This window comes from Oppia nitens, unplaced genomic scaffold (assembly GCF_028296485.1).
Source record: "Oppia nitens isolate AA-2021 unplaced genomic scaffold, nextdenovo-longstitch-racon4-pilon3 scaffold7_pilon_pilon_pilon, whole genome shotgun sequence".
Lineage (NCBI taxonomy): Eukaryota > Metazoa > Arthropoda > Arachnida > Sarcoptiformes > Oppiidae > Oppia > Oppia nitens.
In genome coordinates this window covers 2800182-2822749 of record NW_026533251.1, presented here as the reverse complement: position 1 = coordinate 2822749, position 22568 = coordinate 2800182, and the positions used below count along the sequence as shown (strand labels likewise).

General features: G+C 24.3%; 5 protein-coding genes across 5 annotated transcripts; 2 read left to right on the top strand and 3 right to left on the bottom strand.

Annotated features, from left to right (window-relative positions):
- Nucleotides 1-4490: 4490 nt before the first annotated feature.
- Nucleotides 4491-12199, bottom strand: LOC128963619 (uncharacterized). Its single transcript, XM_054310133.1, has 4 exons — nt 12022-12199; nt 8910-8975; nt 5987-6358; nt 4491-5042 (listed from the first exon to the last, which is right to left on the bottom strand). The coding sequence occupies exons 1-4, from the start codon at nt 12127-12129 to the stop codon at nt 4491-4493; spliced, it is 1098 nt and encodes a 365-aa protein (XP_054166108.1). The 5' UTR covers nt 12130-12199.
- Nucleotides 12200-13667: 1468 nt separating this feature from the next.
- LOC128963087 (eukaryotic translation initiation factor 2A-like) lies at nt 13668-15453 on the bottom strand (the record flags this gene model as incomplete). Its single annotated transcript, XM_054309556.1, has 3 exons — nt 15013-15453; nt 14615-14944; nt 13668-14539 (listed from the first exon to the last, which is right to left on the bottom strand). Coding segments are annotated over exons 1-3 (1536 nt in total), but the record flags the coding sequence as incomplete, so codon positions are not given.
- Nucleotides 15454-15558: 105 nt separating this feature from the next.
- Nucleotides 15559-19254, top strand: LOC128963618 (zinc finger MYM-type protein 4-like). The gene is made up of 2 exons (XM_054310132.1): nt 15559-19019; nt 19077-19254. The coding sequence occupies exons 1-2, from the start codon at nt 15634-15636 to the stop codon at nt 19252-19254; spliced, it is 3564 nt and encodes a 1187-aa protein (XP_054166107.1). The 5' UTR covers nt 15559-15633.
- Nucleotides 19255-21003: 1749 nt separating this feature from the next.
- Nucleotides 21004-21691, top strand: LOC128963143 (protein MIX23-like). The gene is made up of 4 exons (XM_054309630.1): nt 21004-21105; nt 21174-21302; nt 21361-21567; nt 21628-21691. Exons 1-4 carry the CDS (start codon nt 21070-21072, stop codon nt 21679-21681), a joined length of 426 nt encoding a protein of 141 aa, XP_054165605.1. The 5' UTR covers nt 21004-21069; the 3' UTR covers nt 21682-21691.
- Nucleotides 21692-21853: 162 nt separating this feature from the next.
- Nucleotides 21854-22482, bottom strand: LOC128963375 (UPF0389 protein CG9231-like). The gene is made up of 2 exons (XM_054309878.1): nt 22257-22482; nt 21854-22152 (listed from the first exon to the last, which is right to left on the bottom strand). Exons 1-2 carry the CDS (start codon nt 22355-22357, stop codon nt 21975-21977), a joined length of 279 nt encoding a protein of 92 aa, XP_054165853.1. The 5' UTR covers nt 22358-22482; the 3' UTR covers nt 21854-21974.
- Between the last annotated feature and the right edge of the window lie 86 nt (nt 22483-22568).

The following is a 22568-nucleotide window of genomic DNA, read 5'->3' as shown; positions in this document are numbered from 1 at the left end:
TGACTCGGCGTTGATAATGGCCTCAGATTGAGACGGAAAACACTCGAATGTTCCGCAAATTGTGACCGTTTTTCACCGAAAACTGTCTTCAATTATAAGTTTTAAATAAAAAGTTTATAATAATCTGTTGTGAAGACAACATAAAACTTCATAAATTATTATTAATATATTATTTACATATAATATCATCAAAACTATTAGATATAATTATATTTTAAGATATAATTTTTTGATTAATCAGTGAATTCATATATTATAATAAGTATTCAATAAATAAAATAATAAAAAATATATATAATAAAATTTATTAATTTGATATATCATTACCAATAAATATAAAAATAAATAATAATTCTTTAGTACATTTGTAAGTTTATTATACAGTATATTACCTAAACATATAAAAGATTTATATTATAATCTATAAATTTAATACTGTATTATGGCTTGTAATGGTGTGATTGATAATATTACCGTAAACTATAACTTGTATAATAAAATTTCAAATACATTAGATATTAAAATATCATTAAAAACTACAATATTTTATGTACTAATAAATACTATAAAATTGACTAATTGTTTAAATTTTTTAATTTAATTACTGTTTCGATTGATAAAATTAATATTAGTATTTATTAATTTTGTAATATTTTGAGAGTAACTAAGTGTCTTAAAAAATAATTGAAATACTAAACTTATCTATACTTATTAACATACATAAGCTTAGAACTTTGCATTTATTTGCATTATATGTACCATAATTTAACAATTAATTATTATCGGGAATTTCAGATATATTCTATCTTTAGTTATAACTTTTAATTTAAAAGTTAATGCTATTTAAATATATGTTTAGTCTGTATTATTTTATCATTTCTTGTTACGATATAAAAATAATTAAAATTTAATAAACTATTTACAAGCAATGTAAGTTTAATAAAAAAAAATGGTAATACATTTTAAAAATTATTTTTAAACAATTTAATTACAATTTATTAAAAGTCGTTTAAATTTAAAATTCTATTTTTATTTGTAATATGATATTACATTAATTATATTAATAATCTACATAATTATATACAAATTTAATTTAAATATTTAAATCATTTACTAGGAAGACATCACTTAAGAATCCTTATGTTGACAATCTTGCATAACGTAATACAGTTTAAACAAATACTATTGTTTGGGAAAATACAAAAATTATTTTAAATTATAAAAATAAATGATTTTAAAAATCATGTGTAAAATTGTAACAATATTTTATTTTAAATAACTTTTTGAATTTAACCTCAAACGACAATGTAATAATTGAACGGATATTATAGCATATAATCTTTGAAAGTATTGATACTCAGGACTAGAGATGCAATATTTCACAATCTATTTAATATTAGAGTTTAAATAATATTATTAATATTTTGTAAATTCATTGTTTTATAAATATTGCATTTATTTTTTAATGTTGATTACTTAATGTTTGATAGAATTATGTAATTGAAAAAATTATTTTATTAAGTACTTAAAATTTTATTATAAATAACACATTGTTCCTATGTTCAACATAATTACATTATGAAAACGTATGATTGTATGTACAGTAGTTTACTTTTATTTTATAAAATTTAATTTTTTAAATTTAATACTTTTCTCCTAACTAACCCATTTGAGATTAAATACTTCTAAAATTTATATGTTATAATATCTCTTTTATGATTTCACAATTAAAATTAAATTTATTTTAATCTAGTTCAAATATAAAGTGAGTTATTTAAATAAATATTGATATTTCATATAATTTTCAACATGATTTTCACGATAATTCAAATTAAAGTTGAAATTGAAATTCAAATATTGTTTACAATACTAAATTCAAAAATGTTTTATATAATAATATAATAATTTGATAAATTAAAATGTCATTATGAATTGTCATGATTTGCATTAATTTTAACTGAAAACTTTTCAATGTACAACATTTTATACAAATATAGACAAAGTTATGATACACACGACATAACTGAAACAATAACATATATAATAGGTTTGACTGTAGTAATAATTAAAACATGAATCTATTTTATTAGGATTTGGACAAATTTTCATTGAAGGAAGTTCCCAATTAAAAATAGCTTATTTTTCTTTAAAATAAGTAATACATTTTTACTGACTTATCTAAAATTTTCATATAGCCTTAAATCGTAACTAATACTTATAACTTTGCTTGCTTATTTTGAAAATATTATGAATATTAAAAAATATGACTAACAATTAAATTAATTTATTTTAACATATAATAAGATAAAAATAAGAGAAATTATATAATAAATTAAGAAATTACCGGTAGATTTAAAAATGGATTAGATTTTAATAAGTGGTATCACATAGAGTTTTTGAGAACTTCCTCTGGAACTTATGGAAAATATCTTTAAAAACTAAATTAACAAAAACTTTAATTAAATAATATTGTACATAAAAAGTGTTTCCATTTTTAGCTGTTAGAATTAATTAATTTTTAATAATAATAATAATAATTATTGTTATTATTATTAATTTTACGCAATTTATAGAAGAATAAGAAATTTTTAAATGATGTATATTAACAATCATTTGCCGAAATATGCTATAATTATTATGATAATAATTTATAATGATTTAAAATTATTGTAAATTTTATATCATTTTACAATTTATTGTGTATCTGCTAATTAGTTTTATATTTAATTTTTAATTAATATTTAATATTTTTGTTGTTTTATTTTATGATTTTTAAATATGTACACATTTTAAATATTAATAATTAACATACTGTATTTGTTAATTTCATTAATTATTATGTTAATAATTGGCACCTATATATTATAATAATACTTTACATAATATATTTTATAATAAAAATGCAATTTTACAAAACATTTGTTATTTAGTGTGTTGTTGTATTAGATTTAATTTTATCTACAAATAAATATAGTTTAATACTAATTTATCTATAAATGCTTTTTAATTTTAAATTGATTTACTTGACAATGTCTAATCACAGTAATAATTATTTATAATAAACCATATCTGTTATTTGACACATATTTAAAACATTAAAGCATTTATATTAACTCAAATATTTTGTTAGTTTTTAATCACAAGATTTATATTCTGTAACAAAATTAGCAATTTATTAGAAGAACATTCTTTGCATTAATTATTTACTATAAAATATTGTTTTATATGACAGTTATTTTCTATTGTAATATTGATAATATTAACTAAACATTTGAGCAAATTTTTTACAGTAATCTATTTTTTTAGTAATTTAACTATTTTTTAAATATTAAATGTATTAATATTATAGATCATAAATCATGTCATACTCTTCACTGAATTATGTATTTTCGTCGCATTTTTATATCCTAATTAAAATACTTTCTTAACTATACATTAAATGTAATATTTTATGTTTAATTCACGCAACATTGTAATTAAATCCAATGTTGCAAATAAAAATTTTCATCAATAATAAATATAAAATAATCAATGTATATATTAAATTTAATTTTAAAAAGTTTTGAATAAAATAATTTATAATGAATATCGTTGTAACGTAATGACTTTGTATAGATTTTTCAAATATTAATCACTAATGTTTATCATAATTAAATACTTTAAAATAAAAATTTAAAACAACACTAACATACATATAAAGAAACCCTTTATACTCATAAAACTATTTGGACTACAATTTGGACTTTTATTATTAATCACTTTGTTTAAAATGTTAAAATGCTATAAAATATGTCTAAAATAAGTAAACAGAAATATGCAAAAATTTATCACATTATATTATTAATAAAATTATTTCTAATTATCTTAAAGAAAATTATAAATATTGATTTCTTTTCAAAAAATGAGAATTTTATTCAATGAATATATGTAACTATGTATCAATTGTTTTATTTTCATTAGGATGTATTAAATAATATTAAAAGTAATATTTAGTTTATAATTTACTAATGGCTTTCACAGTACGATAACTAATTTAATTTAAATTTTACTTAAAATGTTAACATTTTGTTTTTGAATTACTTATATACTATTATTAAAAATATATCTGTAACATATTTAAATTGAAAATGGTTTTCATACTAAAATTTATTTAAAGTACAATATATAATATTTTTATATAAAGTATTATAATTTATTATCTTTTATACTCATCATTCATAATAATCTAACATTTTTTATCATAACATAGTATAAATATCAATCTATTTTAATCTATTGAAAAATTGGTTTACTTTCTTTATGTTATAAATAAAATATTTAGCATTTCTATAACATAAAGGCACGCAAACTATTTTTTTAATGAACAGATTTCTCGTAATAAATAAACAAATTTTTAAATAAATAGAAAACTATTCTTTGAATAAATTTGAAAATATTTAGATCTATAGCCGATTTGTAAACAAATTACTGTATTCAACAAAACAATTACTTTAGGTCTCACTTTCTTTGTGCACTTTTTCCCTTTTTATCCACTTTTTTGCTTTAATCCAAGTGTCACTCAATCGTGAGGACAGGGATGATGAATGATTAGTTGGTTGCAAAATGTTTGGACAGATATCATCGCTTTCAACATTCTCTATGGATGATGAAGAAGATGATGAAAAAGATGCTGAAGAAGTAACTTTACTTTTAGAAGTTTCTATCGATTCATCAGTATTTGATGATAATTCTTGAAGTTCTTCAGTTTCATCAATTGGCAAAAGTAGAGAATTTGGTCGCGAAGTACCACTTCTCGAACCAGTTTTAGATGAACGCCGGTGTCGATGAAGACTTCGGCTATATTTTCGCTTACGATTGAACTCCCATTGAAATGATGTTGCATTGGATTTAGAGGAACAGTTGTCTATAGAGGAACTCAATGTATTTGGCAAACTTGAAGATGAAGAACAATTTGGTGATAATTCTGTAGATTTGGCTTTAGTAGTATTATCAATACAATGCTTATGGAGCACACAATTAGATCCACCCGATCTTGAATAGGCCTACAATTTATAGAATACATTATGTGCTAACTTCTATAAATGTAATATTTCTAACATAACTGACTTTTTTGTGACTATATCTTTCAAATATTTGGTGAAATGAATTTATAGAATATATGTGAATGTTTGACAAAATAATAACATTTGATATATTATAGTGAGTTTGGAATTTGCTATAATATATAGTATATAAATATTATACTACAGTATAAGTCAAATACAGTATTATAACTAATAATTTATAAGTCATATTACGATTGTGTAAAACATACTGTATTACCAAATCGACTTCAAACTATTTACACCAATTTTTTAAATATCTTAATAACTACATATATAATACAATTAAATTAGATTTACTTTTTAAAATATATAATAATATAAATCATTTATAATATTTCAAATTTGTTATTGTTGCAAAAGTAATATAAAAATTATGATTAATTAAATTTTCTATATTTTTAAAAACTTAATTTACTCTTTTCCTGTTAACATATACCGTATTAATAAATTTAATATAAAATATTATCATTTAATTGTAGGTTTTTATATATTTTTTATTTTAAAAAATAAAATTATATTATATTATATTATAGTATATTACTTTATTTTCGGTTATATAATACAATTTTGTAAAAATTCTTTAATTTTTACTAAATTTATAGTAAAATGCTTTGTAAATTATTATAAATTTTTTTTAGTTATTCATTAATATTTTATCATTATAATTACTATAAATATCAAAATAATTATTCAATTGATTTAATAAAATAGAGTATATAAACTCATTACACTATTGTATATAAAAATAATATAGTATATAAATTATTAATAAAAAACTATTTATAATACTTTATATTTAGTTTATTATTTAATGATAGTAAATGACAATAGCTCTAAAAGTTTATATAAATTATTAAATTATATAAAAAGTCAATCATTACCTCACAAGGACTTGACACAGGACTTTGTCCATTGGGATCGTAACCAAACTCAACGTAATGTCTAACAAAAACGGCTCTCTGTTCACGAAATACTTCAGTGACGGGTGAGACGGGACTACTGGCCGGAGAGATATAGAATGGGTTTGTATTGACATAATTACGACCAGTTCTTAACACATGTCCGGTGTTGAGACCTCCGCGAGTCGTTTGTTTAAGTCTTAATATTTTTGACCGACAAATAACACACCGTAAGGGAAGCATTCGCTGACTGACAACCATTTGAATTGTTTTAACAAAACATTTACGACAAACAACTCTATGACCACAAGGATAGGTCTGCATCGTAGCCACAGAACTGATGCATATAACACACTATATATATATATTTATACAAATAATATGTGTATTAATTAATTATAAATATTTAATTTGATTTCATTTAATATTAATTTCATTGAATAATTTTAAATGTAAATATACTCTGTATCTTTTATAATTTTATATATAACACATTAAATATATATAATTTATGCAGTATATATATCAGTTTAACTATTGAAATACAGTATAATTGAAAGTTTTATAAATACTTGTCAATACAATTTAATAAGTATTTGATTAAATTGATTGATTAAAAATTTAAATATAATGTATATAACTAAGTAACATATAATTAATTATTTTAAACATATTCCAATAGTTAATTAAGCTATTTTTAAAATACTGTAACTTTAAATATTACAACAAAATTAAATTTATAGTCCTATAATGTTAATTTTTAAAATAGTATATTTAAATTATTTTGACTATTATTTAGTTGATTAATGTAATGTTAAATTAACGTTAACAGTTATATAACACTAATAAACATATTGATAAAAAATAATAAAAAAATAAATAAAAATACAATATTCTCTATATTTTATATTTATATAACACTGAATATAAAATGTTAATCCATTATACAAATGTTTATTATGTCATATATGTACTCAATTGTCTTTATTTTTATCTTAAAATGTTAACTTGAGTACAATAATGTTGAAATATTGAGACATTCATTTATAGTGTGATTTAATATTGATTAGTCTAATAAATTAATAAAATAAAGCTATTGTACATTATTTTACTGTATTAATATTGTATAATAGTGATGCTTTTATGAGAGTATTCATTGAGTAGTTTTACATTAAAAGTGTTAATAACATATAGTATAAGTAATAGTCATATAGTAGTGTAATCACTGGCAATAATGTAAAAGCAAATATATAATTAAATATTCGCATTGCATGCTAAATAAAATATATTGTGTTATACAGAATAACTTATACTATTATTACTACTATTCAATAATAAATACAAATAAATTACTATTTGTCCTAATTTGCTGAATGACAGCAACCAAATAAAATTTTGTTTAAAATACTCTGACAAATATAACTAATTGATTGATTGATTGATTAATAATCAATATTTGAAGTAATTATTAACTGAAAATTAATACAATAAACTTAATACTTAGTTATATAAATGAAATATGATCACTAATACAAAAAAATGCCATACAAATAAATAACAGTGAAAATTAATTTAAACATTAAATAATTATTATTAATTAAAAAGAAAAATAAAAAGAAAAATATAAATATAAATAAAATATAAATATAAATAATTTATAATTTTTAGCTTGTTAAACTATCTCTATATATCACATGTCTATATTAATATAATTTCTAAAAAACAATTTAACAAATTAGCCCAAATACTGGACACCAATGTTATTACTAAATTACTAATATTAAGCAAACATTTTGTAGTATTGTATGATATTTATAGTCTATAATAAAAAACAAAATGTCATTTAATAATAACTCATTGAAAGCATAGTATATAATTTAAATGTATCATGCTAAGTTATGTTTTGATAATTTATATAAAAAAGTAGCTATTGGTCTGAAATGCGTGATATGTCATAATGGGCTGATTGTCGTAAAAATCTAATTTAAGCCTAAATTTACTCATCACTTGACAAAAGAGTTTTTCTCCATTTTTATATGTATGTATGTATGCGTGTTTGTTTGTGTGTGTGTGTGTGTGTTTGTGTGTGTGTGTTTGTGTGTGTGTGTGTTTGTGTGTGTGTGTGTGTGTTTGTGTGTGTGTGTATGTGTGTGTGTAAGAGATGTCACATTACTTAATATTGACGTTTGAAAGCTAATGCATCTTCTCATGCATTGTTTGCTTAGTGAACACAATTGTCTCAAATAATGTGCCAAAACTGTTAGCATTTATAAGAAAAGTTAGCTCTAAAAGTGAGTGCAATTATTTTTATCCATTAAAAACATATTAAAAGAGAGAGCATTTCTATTTTTAGTATTATTTCTATATATTTTTTACTCTTTAATCGATTACTGCATATATATCTCTACATTATATACCATATACTGTATACTGTATACGGTTTGTGAGCATTAGATCATTGATTGAAAGGATTGTTGTATTTCTGTGAATATTTCAGTTCAATATTTTCTATTGAATTCCCAGTGATTGTCACTCTACTGTATGTCTATATATTTGATTTGGTGTCATATGATTTGGCCGCATATTTCATTGATTTGTAAAAATGTAATAAAATTAAAATATTTACACACTAATGATTTCTATTTTATTAAACAGTATTTTCACTTTATTTAATATAATATTGACAGTTAAATAACTATACAATATCTATAGTATTTGAAAATATTAATGTTGTTTATAAAACTTTGACATTTATTGAATCTTAAATCCTTATCGATCAATAATATAATGCAACCAATAGTTGGGTCATTTGATAAGTGTCTTATAATTTAATGGCTAAACTTTTACTAAAATCTATTTTAATAGATATATAGTAAACAATATAAATGAATAGATGGTGACCTACCTCTTCATCCGGTGATGTCGCCAATTGCTGGTCCGTCTCATCTTCTAACTTAAGAAGCAATTTATCCTTTAAATCAAAGTATAGACAAAAATCAATACAAAAACTAACAGACAAACAAATATTACAATCAATAGTAGTCTAAGTAATAATATCAGCATTTCTTTGACTCAATCAATGAATTCAATGATTGTATAGATCTTATAGAGAGTATTGAGTTTATATCTAATTTTGAATCCATTTATAATGTTTAATACTGTTTTCATAAATATGACAAAAAAAATTATTATAAATTATTATATAGTAACTGAATTGATTATTTTTAAAATATAAAATATTTATTTCTTTAATTACAATTAATACCGAAAATATCGTTAAAATTATACAACAAATATTAAATAATAAAATAATTTACAATTTAAAAAATTAGTATTAAACATTCATTAGTAGTTTATTCATAAACATTCGTTGATTATCATAGTATTTATTTATACCAATATACAAGTATTTTTATACATTTGTTATTAATATATAAATAACAAATTAATATTAATTTAATTAAAAAATATTATATAAACCCGTTAAGTTCATAACATATCATATTTAATAATAATTATTAAATAAAGTATTATCATAGCCAATATAATTATTATATTAGTTTATGTAAATATATTGCATTTTTAATGTGTATCAAATTTATAAAACTTTAGTTAATAATAATCTTTTTAATAACAAAATATTAATATTTAGTAAAAACATATACTTTAATTTTCTATCAAATATAAAATCTTATTTTATAATGACATATAAAAGTTTCATTATAGTGATGTTTAGATTTTTAAATTACATAAATATATATTTTACTAACTTATTATTAATCATTTAATTTAATAATAGCAATGACAGATATTTAACTTTTTATAAATTTTGTTTTTGATATTCTATTCTTATATTTTGCTAAATTTTTATAAAATATGTGCAAATCTGTGATAAACTATAAATTATAAAAATTATAAATATATATTTTATATGAATTATATTCCAGTATATATACTGTATATATATTAAATATAATATTTGTATATTAAATATATTATAAATTTTGCAAAATTATTATAAAATATAACAAAATATACTATTAGTTTTTATAATATATTATAGTATAATGTCTAATGATAAAACAGAGTGGATTTTGTTTGAAATTCATTTATAATATTAAATTTATATATAAATCTATTACTTTAATGGAATATTTTAAGTTAAATTTAAAATATTAACCTTTGTATTCAATCAAGAATTTTGAAAAATAAAATACTATTCATATAAGTTTCAAACCATACAAAAACCCAAACACTATATTTAAGGTAAATATAAGTTTAATTAATTTCAAGCTTATAACATACTCATAGTAATAAATTTGATTATATTTAAAGTAGACACTCCACCCATTCATATATGATATCTATCATTATATTATCATTTCTGTAACACTTATTATTGAATTTATAGCTCATTAATAATCATTTGGTGACATTTCTAACGATAATATTATTAATATGATTTTTGAATTGTTTATCATTAATATATTTCATAACATTAATATTTAATAATAAGTAGTGTCATTTTTGAAACGGAAATTTGTTGACAAAAACTATAAAATTAATTAAACAATGTATCTTATTTGATATAAAATTTACTACTAGTTTACATATTTAATATAATAATCATTTACATATTTGCTACTATTGTAATATTTCTATTGTATTTTATATAAATTATGTTTTGCTTTTAATCAATTATAAAATAATGTTTACTCTAATGATTAGCTGATGTTATATTATTAGAATAATTAACATTACAATTATGTAACATTTCTAAATAAATAACCTATAATATACTCTAAAATTATTATCAACAAAAAAAACTATTTAATTAGTTGTGTAATATATTCATACTTAATTAATTTGATTATTTTAGTCAAATATTTTTAGGGCATAAAACTTTAAAATGTTAAATAAAATAATAAAAAAATTTTCTAAATATTTCGAATAAATTCAATGATATATTAAATGTACAACTATTTCAATGTATCTATATTTATGTCTTAATAAATGTCGATTTTATACACAATCCATATAAGTATTAATTCAATTCAATTGGGAAAAATTCAGTTCATAACAAATGTCATTCAAGATATATTACAGTAGAGTAGAGTACAGTATAGTATAGTACAGTACATACATGAATAAGTAGAGTACAGAAATACAGTTAAGCCGTAATACAAACTATCGTAAAAATATCAAATATACTCAATATAAATGTATAAATGTGTGGATTTTATATTTGTGTCTTAAGAAAATTTCAATTTATAATGTATTTTATATAAATAAAATGTTGCTTACTCGCTCAAAACTATATATTTACAAATTAAATAAAAAAACATTTTTTCAACTGACACATACATAACATTAAACATTTTATTAAAATTTCTATTTATAACACATTCAAGACATTTGAATTTTAAAAACAAAATCAATGAATAAAAAAATAAAAGTTAATAATATGTAGTAATAAGAGTTAGGATATATGATACAGTAGATACAACTATATTATATTAATAGTTTGTAAAAGATTAATACATTTAATCATTTTGTGTACATTATTATATAAATAAAAAATGCATTTTGAAAACATTAATAAATGAATTTACAGTAAGACAGAGATAAGCACTAAACCGTAAAAATAGGAGCAAATAATTGATATAATATTAACTATTCATACAAATGAGTTTTATTATACTGTATGCTAAATCATTATTAAGTTTAATGAGTTATTGAGAATTAATAATTAATAAATTATATAATTATCATATCATCAAATATCTCAAAGTTATATTAATTTTTTTAATAGCCCTATATTTATGTAAATGACATGTTGTTAGCCATTGATTACACAAAAAACAACAATAAAAGTCACAAATTAATATATATATAATTTATATGCAATATGTTATACAATATATAACATAAAAAGCAAAGTAAATATTTAACAAATGACAAGAATAGATAAAATTGAAGTATTTAGGGATAAATGATTGAAATATATATAAACTTACAATTTTATGGTTTAAATGTGTTAATTCTTGTTCAGTCACTCTTTTTGAATCCCTTTCCAATTCATATGGTTTAGGATCAGTTGATTTAGTTTTGAAGCCAAGAAACATAGGGGTGAATATATTAGACAGGAATTGACTAAAATTAAATGCCAGACAATTATTGTTAACAGTATTAGGCATTGAATAACTGTTAAGTGATTGCAATAATATTTTCTCAAAAATATATGAGCCTTAATGTTGACTCAAAATCTAGTAGTCTATCATTATTTGGTTGATTGGTTGTTATATATGATAAATAAATATAAGGTATGTCATTAAAAAAGACTGTTTGAATGATTAAAGTACATAGACTTGAACAGTGATGATCATAACAAATAAGCCGTGATTGCCTTCATAGGCTGACCAACATTATTAGTAGTGCCTTCCAATGTATTGCATATATCACATAACACACTATACTATCTTATATAGTGGTAACGCATGCCCACCATTGTGCCCAACATTACGGCAAAAAACAACTGTTCCCATAATCTTCTCTCTATTGATTCGTTCATCGACTTTAATGCTCTGCACTACTCTTTCATCCAAATGATTCCCTTTTCTTATATAATATATATTATAATAATAATAACTTATCACTTCTCATATAATCCTTAACATTATTCATTTTATAAATGAGAAACTCATTACTATTGAGATAAATGAGATGAAATTTATACTCAAATGTCACTATAATTTTATTCACGATATTATTATTTTTGAATTAGTTATTATATATAAGTTTTACAACTCATTAAACATTCAATTCTGTATAATTTCAACTCATTTTCTATAAATATTGTTTATATATTTAAAAAAAGATTTCTTACAGAATATTCTGCTGTTGTATTAAGTAGGTTATAAATACAGTACAATATATATACATACCGTATATACAGTATATATTATAAAGCATAGAATAAATTGTATCAATAATTTTTTTGCTTAACCAATAGAGAAATGCAAACAAAAAACTTGAAGAACATTAACAGTTGTAATGTTTATTAGCTTTTTTAATGTTTGTGTTAATGATTTTGATTTTTATATTTAGCCCTAAGATGTCACAAAAATATAGTATATTACTAAATACAGTCTATTATATTATAAATATAATATGCTTACACAAGTTGTTTGACAATTTCGCCCACAAAAAAAATATTTATTGTATTAGATTATCTCATTTAGCACTTAATAAACGCCATATTTTTATCACTCATTTCTTTGAATTAATATAAAATAATATTAGAAATTTTCATTTTAGAAATATTGAATTAATAAATTATCATATTATATTAAATAAAATATGATATAATGATTATGCCTGCATAAATCTAAATAATTAATTTTATTACTTTATAATATAAAAAATATAATTAGAAAATTTATGCTGAACTTTTAGTTAGTTATTTTATATAATAATTAACAAATAAACAATATTAATGTAGATATAGTTAATAATTTTTAATTAGTAATATTTAGTTACAGTTTGAAAATACATAGTATATACTTAAATAAACAAATCAATAATTTATTTGATTTGAAAAATAAACAAATGTATAATTTTTAATAAAAAACTTTAAAAACAATTATAATTATGAATTAATATTTAATTGCATTAATTCATTAATCAAATCTTGTTCTTTACTAATCTTTTCCATTTGATTCTTCTCTAATGTTTTTCCTGAATCTATCTGTTCCTTCAAATCTTTTATTTGTTGCAATTTTTTCTCCAAATTCTTTATTTTCTTTTCGTTTTCATTCAATGGTATAGCCTTTGACTGTGGTTTTTGTGAGTTATTATTATTATTATTATTTGACTGTTTTGTATCTTTTCTCAGATGAGGCGGAATATACTTCTTGGGTTCGACAGGTTTTGATACAGATTGTCCTTTCGGTATTACAATTTGTGGTTCACTAAATTGATTAGAGGGTTGCCATACAATATCATAAAGTTCAGTATTGGTATCAAAAATATTTTCATATTGTTTGACTCCATTATAAGTCCAAATCCGGAACCCATTTCCAACCCGAAGTCTAGGCGCTGTAGTTGCTGTTAAAATATGTTTGCCATCGGGTGACCAATCCATATGAGTAGTATCGGGTGCATTAAACTCGGAAATAAGTTGTTTTTGTTTGAAGTCCCAAACCTGAACACCACCCCTAAGATTGCCAAAACCTGCGAGTGATACCAAATTACCAAAACTATTGAAGCAAATAATGTTTCGACTTCCTTCTCCAAATTCAAACATTATTTCCGATTTATTGTTAAAAAGTGATGTTTTTGCCGGCATATAACCATAAATGACACAAAACATTGAACTATCGGGTGTCCAACAAGTATTATGAATGGGTCCGTCTTTATTAAGGCTTACTATAAATGTCTCGCCTTTTATGTTCAAATAGTGAAGAGTTTGTTGTCCGTAATAACTTTTGCCCGTTTGGTCGACTTCTGTTGAACACAACAATAGCAATGCGTTTCCTATTATATAAAAATTACATATCAATAAAAATTATCATATAATATAAATCAATTAAATAGTCAATTGTGTCCAACCCTTTTGGTTCCACTTGAAGTCCACATAATCTGCTTTATAGAAGCTTTTGTTAGCGATGGCCATACCCTCAAAACGCGGGTATTGATAAATGCGGACAAAACTTGGCTGACCCTTAGCTCCAACAGTATAACAGGCAATGTAATGACAACCCGTTTGACTGTCGGTCACCACTGAATAATTGGCCACTTTTTGTGAACACATCCGATGAACATATCGTTCAAACCTATTGTTTTCATAGATATTTAATTCCATATTCACGTGTCGGACACAAATCGATTCATCATTAGTCCAGTGCGGACACCATCGACTCGGCTTCTTCTGAGGTAAGGCTTAATATATATTGTAAAACATGTGATTTTAGTCATCAAAATATAGCAAAGAAATGATATTTGATTACCACTGCTGAGTGATTGAGTGGCGATATCATAAAGATGAAGATTATTGACATTGTTTTGATTGGATGGATGCCAAGTGGACAAAATGGTCCCTTTCGGTGATAACTTGACATAATTCATATTCTCATTCTTCTCGAAGATGGTCTGACAGTCGGGAAGTGTCACTACTTTGATACCACTATTATCAGCAAAAGCCAGATATTTGCCATCAATAGAGACATCAATACATCGGACATCATTTCGTTGACTCAAAGAGTTGATCTCTGAATAAGGTTTGTCTCCCTTTACTAAAGACAAACCCTTAGATCCTCTTAATATGACATTTGTTTCGGCCATTGATTTGTTTGTTAATTATAATTAAAATCAATTAAATGTTTAAATAAATAGTAAAACCAGTGATGAAAGCATTGATAAACTCAATCCAATTGAAGTCAATTACGTTCACAACTAATAAAACCCTTTAATGTTTAGATGTATTAAATGTCAATGTATTACACATTTTCATAATTGTTATTATATGACGTATTTTATGTTAAGAATCAAATAAAACAATTGAATATTTCCGGCATTTATTCAAAACAACATTTTTATTGTGTTTTGAATTGTAATTAAAGTGACAAACAATGGCATCAATTGATCCCATTGTCGACCATAGGATCACTCAAAGTGAAGACATAATCGATGAATGCAATCAATGCGTCGATTATATGTTGGATTTGGTCTCAATGTCACTCAGTTTTGAAAGCACTGATCCCAAGAGGTCAGACAATTTGATGGTCAATGAATCAGACGACCAATTCATGATTGAAGCCAAAGATTTAATGGATTATATGCTTGAATTGGTTTCATCTGCGGTATCGGCCAACACTGTCAACGGCCCTACTAATGGATCCATGGATGACGATAATGATATTGAGATAATAGAAGTGGACAAAGCAGATGAAGATAAAGATATTGAAGTAATTGATTTAACTGACAGTCAAACAGATGATAGTTGTGATCTTTGTTTGGTTTGCGGTCAGAACAAAGAGATCAAGTTTAAGATCAAAATGAACGATAAGATTCTTAGTTGTTGTTCAATGGATTGCGTGGAAACCGTTAAGACAACAGATAGTTGTTCCGTGTGTTCGGCTCTAATCACAGGTGGAGTACAAGGATTTCGGCCCAACTTTAAGGCCAATTCAACGCTTTGTAATGAAGAATGTCTTGTAAAGCATGACATCGATGCCCAACCAAATACTCATTGTTTTACATGTCGTAAGCCATTAGTTAAAGATAAAGTAATATATTATTGGCAAACAATGGAGTTTTGTTCGGCTGCTTGTGTTCAGACACGACAACTAGTGTTTGGCGCAAAATGTGCCAAATGTTCGACTTCTGTCAACAGGCAATCATTAGGCAAATATTCAGTTCGTTTCGGTGATGTTATCAAACAGTTCTGTGTCGGCACATGTCTTGAGGCATATAAAAAGTCATTAAAAGTGTGTGCTTTTTGTCAGAAAGATCTCAAGTTTTGTCAGACTATATGTATTGCAACGTTTGGTTTCGGAGAGAAAATGCGTATTCGAGAGTTTTGTGACCAGATTTGTAAAACCCAATACACATTAATGTTGAACTCGAGGAATGCCGCGCAAACACTCTGCTCTCAGTGCAGACGAGAGTCGGACACGAAAAATGTTACCGAATTTATGTATAAAAATAAAAAGTATACCTTATGTTCACCGATATGTGTGGCGGCATTCAAATATGACAACAAATTGAAGACTATATTTTGTGAGAACTGTCACAAATACGGCTGGACTAACACTTATAGCAAAACAACTGTACATATCCTTCACTTTACTGGTGCCACTCATGTGTTCTGTACCACAAAATGTATGTCAATGTATGTCTTAAAGAACCGTAAGATTGTTGCCTGTCTTTGCTGTAAAGTTAAGAAATATAACTTTGATTTAATTGAAAGATATGATTGGGATAGAAATGAATCCCGACTTTTCTGTTCATTGAATTGTTTGACACTCTTTGATATTGCCGAAGAAGAGACTGTCAAACTTGGACCCTATAATACCCAGAAGTTTGTATGCAATCAATGTAATAATTATCAGTGGCCACAGTTTTTCTTAAGAACAGATAATAATGTTAAACATTTCTGTTCATATCAATGTGTCTTTCAATATCAACGACAATCACTTCCAGATTCATTAATAGCTACAGATGTGAGAAATGGAAACACATTTGAAAATAACAATCCTTTAATGTCGGGTCAAAGCCGAATGTGGACGCCGTCCATATACGGCAATAAGAAACCGCAGTCATCACAAAATGTTACATTAAGTCAAATGCAACCAAATATATTGCAAAGAATAGGTCCTCAAAATGTGGTTTTTGCTAATATCAATACAACAAAGACATCAACTGAACCTGTGGTTAGCACAAGCATATCATCATCTGATTTAATAACAAGCAATACAACTACTGTAACAACAGAAGCAAATAGTGTTGCAAATGGTGTCAAAACAATTATAAAGGAAATTATCAAAGAGACTAAAGAAGTGATTGTCAAAGTTCCAGAAGCAAAGCTTGTAAGAAATAAATGCATTCAATTTCGACCACCGATGCAAACTAAAGCTACTTCTTGTCGACCATTTCAAGTGGACCAAGAAGTACAGACTGATCCCATACCTAAAGTTATTTGTCCACTTTTACTACCAGTGCCAATGTTTGTTCCCATACCAATTTCATATATGCAACCTCTGGCTTTTCCTATTCCTTTGCCGATTCCATTTTTCTTTAAACCGGATCCACCGCCTCCTCCCGTACCCGAACCCGCTTTAGAGGTTGAATCACAAAATGAAGATCAAACGCTCAACAAAGTCGACGATTTCTTTGATAATACTTTTGATAACACAGACTTAAATCAAACCGGTTCTAAAAGAAAGTCAAGAAACAATACCGAAGGAACAGCTTCTAAACGGGGAAGAAAATCTGAGGTAACGACAAGAGGTAAATCTAGAGGAAGAGGAAGGGGTCGTGGAGGATCAAGAGGACGAGGACGTGGCCGCGGTCGCAAAAAAGATGAATGGGAAACTGATTCTGAAGATGATATTGATGAAGAAGCCATTGAAGAGTCTGAAGTTGAAGATGAAAATGAATCATCAAATAGTAATAGTAATGCCTATCAGCCACAGGGTCTCGAATATCAACAAGAGTTTCAGCCAGACTTTGGTACATTAGATTTATCAGCAATTGTTGATTCAACCATTTTTGACAACAACACACCCAGAGGTCGTGGAAGAGGACGTGGCAGAGGAAGAGGAAGTGCACAAACATCAAGTGGACAAAGAGGTCGCAAGAAACAAGAAGAGGAAGATTTGGGTTCAGTTTTAGAAAGTCAATTGAGTACAAACACTTCAAATGCAGGAATAAATGCATTTAGAATATGGTTGAGACAATCACAACAATACTTTCAAACACAAAATGTTCTTCAATTACATCAAAATATATTGAGTGAAATATTTTGTAAATTTGTTGAAGAGATCTGTGAAGTTCACGGACAAGAATATTCTGCTGATTATATTTATTTGCTTTGTCTCGATCTTCAAAAATATTTGGCGGATAATAATCGTTTGGATAATATTTTTATGGATCCGGCGTACAAACAGTTCATACATGCTATACATACCAGACTTATTGGTTACAATCCACAGCTTACTTGTATTCAAGAAGAAAATCTTTGGGATTGCGGACAATTAGGCGCTCATTCGCCTACAGTATTGCTCAATACAGTCATGTATTTGTCGACCAAATACTTTCATATGACTGAACTCGACGAACACACGTCCTTCTCGTTTTCAAATCTAAGCAAACAGTGGGCCAATGATTCCTCACAATGTCTTATATACCAGTCCTCGAAACGTGGAAGAAGAAAAAGAACGTTAACCTTATATGAAAACGTTGAGAATCAGCTGAGATGTCCCGTTAAACTATTTGAGTTTTATCTATCAAAATGGTATTATTGATTGATATTAATTTGCTATTTTGTTAATAATATTTTTCTTTATTTTAGTCCAGAAAATGTCACTCAACGGCGAGATATGTTTTATTTATATCCAATTGAAGGTTGTGTTCCCGATAGTCATACCTGGTATTCATCGAATCCATTGACTAACGCATCGGTAACTAAAATGTTGCAAAGGATTCTATTTGTCAGAGAAATTGTTGCCATTTCTTCATCCAATTTATAAATTATGGTATTTTATTATCATTACTATTATCATTATTATTAATATTATTATAATTAAACTGGAATTTAATTTAATAAAACATTTACTACATTACCGTTAAATTGTGTTTTTTCTCTCTGATATGGAAATGTCTAAATCATGGGGAATAATGCGAGTTTTGTACCATATAAAAAATTTAGTTTTTTACTTTGTATAATTATTTACTTTTTAATTATTACCATAGGTGGTAAAAAATGCGAGTTTTTTACTGTATGAAAATGTTATTTTTCATTTTTTTTTTTGAATTCCATATGGGGAAAAACACGATTTTACTGTAAGTTAAATTATAAATATAAATGTTACTTATAATTAAACACCTTTTTATATGACATTTTTGTTATATCTAGGATTTAAAATATTAATTAACGAATTAAAATATTTTTATTTAACGAAAAATAAGCATTATTTAAATGACCAGTATTAATTTATATTTTTACTATTTTATTAAATTGTAAATTTTATATTCCAAAATCTGTTTAAAAATATACGGTAAATATTTTCAAAATATACCAATACTTTATATACCAATTACGATAACATATAGATAATCCATTAGATATAACCTAATATTAATAAAAATAAAATATTCAAAAGTATTTCAAAGTTTAATTGTTATTCAAACTTATAATTGTGAAAATATGTATTATAAAAAAATGCAAAAATATTTACCGTAAGCTTAAAATACAGTATAAGATAATTCCATATATTAAATAATTTTTATCATTTATGTAATAATAATCTAAATTAATTTTTTTAACAAATTCTGATTGTATAACTTATTTGATATTTTTGACAATTATTAGTATAAAATCGAAATTAATTGATTTAATGAAAACATTTGTTTAATTGCAATTTTTGAACCGACAATAAAAATATTATTGCAAAACATGCATTTTAAAGCATGTATTAAAATTTAAAGCATTAAAGCAAGCATTTACTGTATAGCATTTATTATATAATGCTAAAGACTATTACCATTACTTTATTATAATTGTAATGTTTTGATTTATAATCTAATGATATTGTTTTATTAATTGAGTACAACATCAGTCTTATGCAAAATATAATTGATATATTAATTTAATTGTTTGTTTTGAAACAATATTTTTACTGATGGTTCATAAAACTTCATTTGTTACGAAACATCTATCAATTATCGTAATATGAAATGTTTTGATTTAATTGTTTTTTTTTCATTAAGTTTGTTGACTATAATAAATAATTGATTTACCATTTGTTAAATCAATTAATTTTGATTTATAAAAATGAAATAATAATTACTAAAAAATGCTAATAAGTTTGTTTTATTTGCCAACACTTTTATAAAGATTCAATTATTTGATAAAATGTGAATTAATAGCAAACTGACTGATTGCATGTTATTATTTTGACCATGGTCAGTTTAGATACATATAATGACAAACCATAGGGGAAGTCAAACACAACCCTATAATTATTTCCTATTAAATAATAACTAATTATATCTTTGCTAAATTGTAACAATATTTTAAGTCAATATTAATTAAATGTTTTACAACTTTATTATTTTTTTTAATTATCCGACAATTTGTAATACAAATTATAATGAATATATAATAAATTTTAAATTAAAAAATAAATTGTTTTAATTTAATTAAAAGTATTTACCGGTATTTTTGTATTCAATTAGAGATCAAATGATTATGTAATCATTGTTTGCGTTATTTATTTGAAGCACACATTCATTAGGAGTTTATTAATAATATAAACACAAAAGTGATTGACTTTTCAAAACTAATGGACAACACGTGTGAAGACTTTCTGGCGTTTGAGGTTTGATTTAATTCATATGTGAGTCGAAGATCTCATTATAAATGAATGAATGGTATGTCTTGTGATAGGAGGCGCTAAAGAAAAGTCGCAAAATTGATGACAATATCATTCATTTGTTGAATACATCGATTCCTACCGACTCTTTCGCCGTCGGATCCACTAATGCAGGAAAACAGTGTCAAGAATTGTATCAACAGGTTTGACATCTTATTGTTTGCCACATTGTTATAACTATTGTCTTAAATTGGTTCATAGCTTCAGACATCATATTCACAACGAGAGAAATCAATTAAACACTGTATTAGTGTTGTCTCAGATCGGGTCAAATCTATTAAATCTCAACGACAACAAAATGAAGATGATATGGATGTCTTAAAGTCTTTACGTAAAGAACAGACTAAACTTAGACTTATGCAGAATGAGCTTAATGTAGAAGAAGTGGTTAGAGATAGGACTGTAAAGGTTTGAATTTATGTCACATCTTGTATATCACTATAACTGATCCATTATTATAATCCAAAGGTTTTTTACGATAGATGTCGATCTTTTTATAAGCCTAAAGACATGAAAATTTGACCACTATTTGCGACTATAAGAATCTTAAATTTTTATAACATATATTAGTAATAATTAAATTAGACTTAAGTTTTCAATTTGTAGTTTATTTGTAAAACTAATCATATTTTATAATTATTTTGTAACACAATTTAGAAATCATTTCAATATATTATTACTCATTAGAGTGACAATTGTTTTAACAATTGAATGGTTTGAGTAATAAATAGATTTTTGTTTTACTATAAAATTAATGTCAAATGAGTTGACAATAAAATCTAAGCAATAATTTGTAAACATTTTGTAAATATTTGTTATTTTTGTCTATAATTTTTGTGGAAGTCTTCATTGATTTTTTCAATAGATTCTCCTCTTTTGATGGCTCTCTTAGCCATAAATGAGGTGCCAATGAAGCCGACGATAGCCATTGCCATCATTAAGAGTGATCCGTGAACTCTAGCCTTATTGTGGACTTTCTTCATCATTGTTTCACTGATCAATCAATTGTTACAACATTTAGTCTAATATTTCTAACAAATGATAATTTAATTGTTGATATCATATGTCTCTCGAAGACATTATCCATAATTACTTACTTAACTGAAGGAGGAATGGCATCCTTTGACGGATACTTCTTATACCAGACTAACAATTGTCTGTCAATTAGATTAGGGATGTGTTCCTTGAAGTGAGTCATCTTGAGATGAGTCGATGTCTTCACCAATTGATCACTTGATTTACTTCTTGTGCCAAAACTGACGATAAACTCTAAATTGTTTTCAATTATTACGAAATGCACAACAAATGTGAGAGTCGTTCAGTAAAAATGTTACGAATTATTGTTTTCATAACATTTTACACATATTTTATATGTAAACAAATTTTAGGGAATATTTTTCAGTAATGAT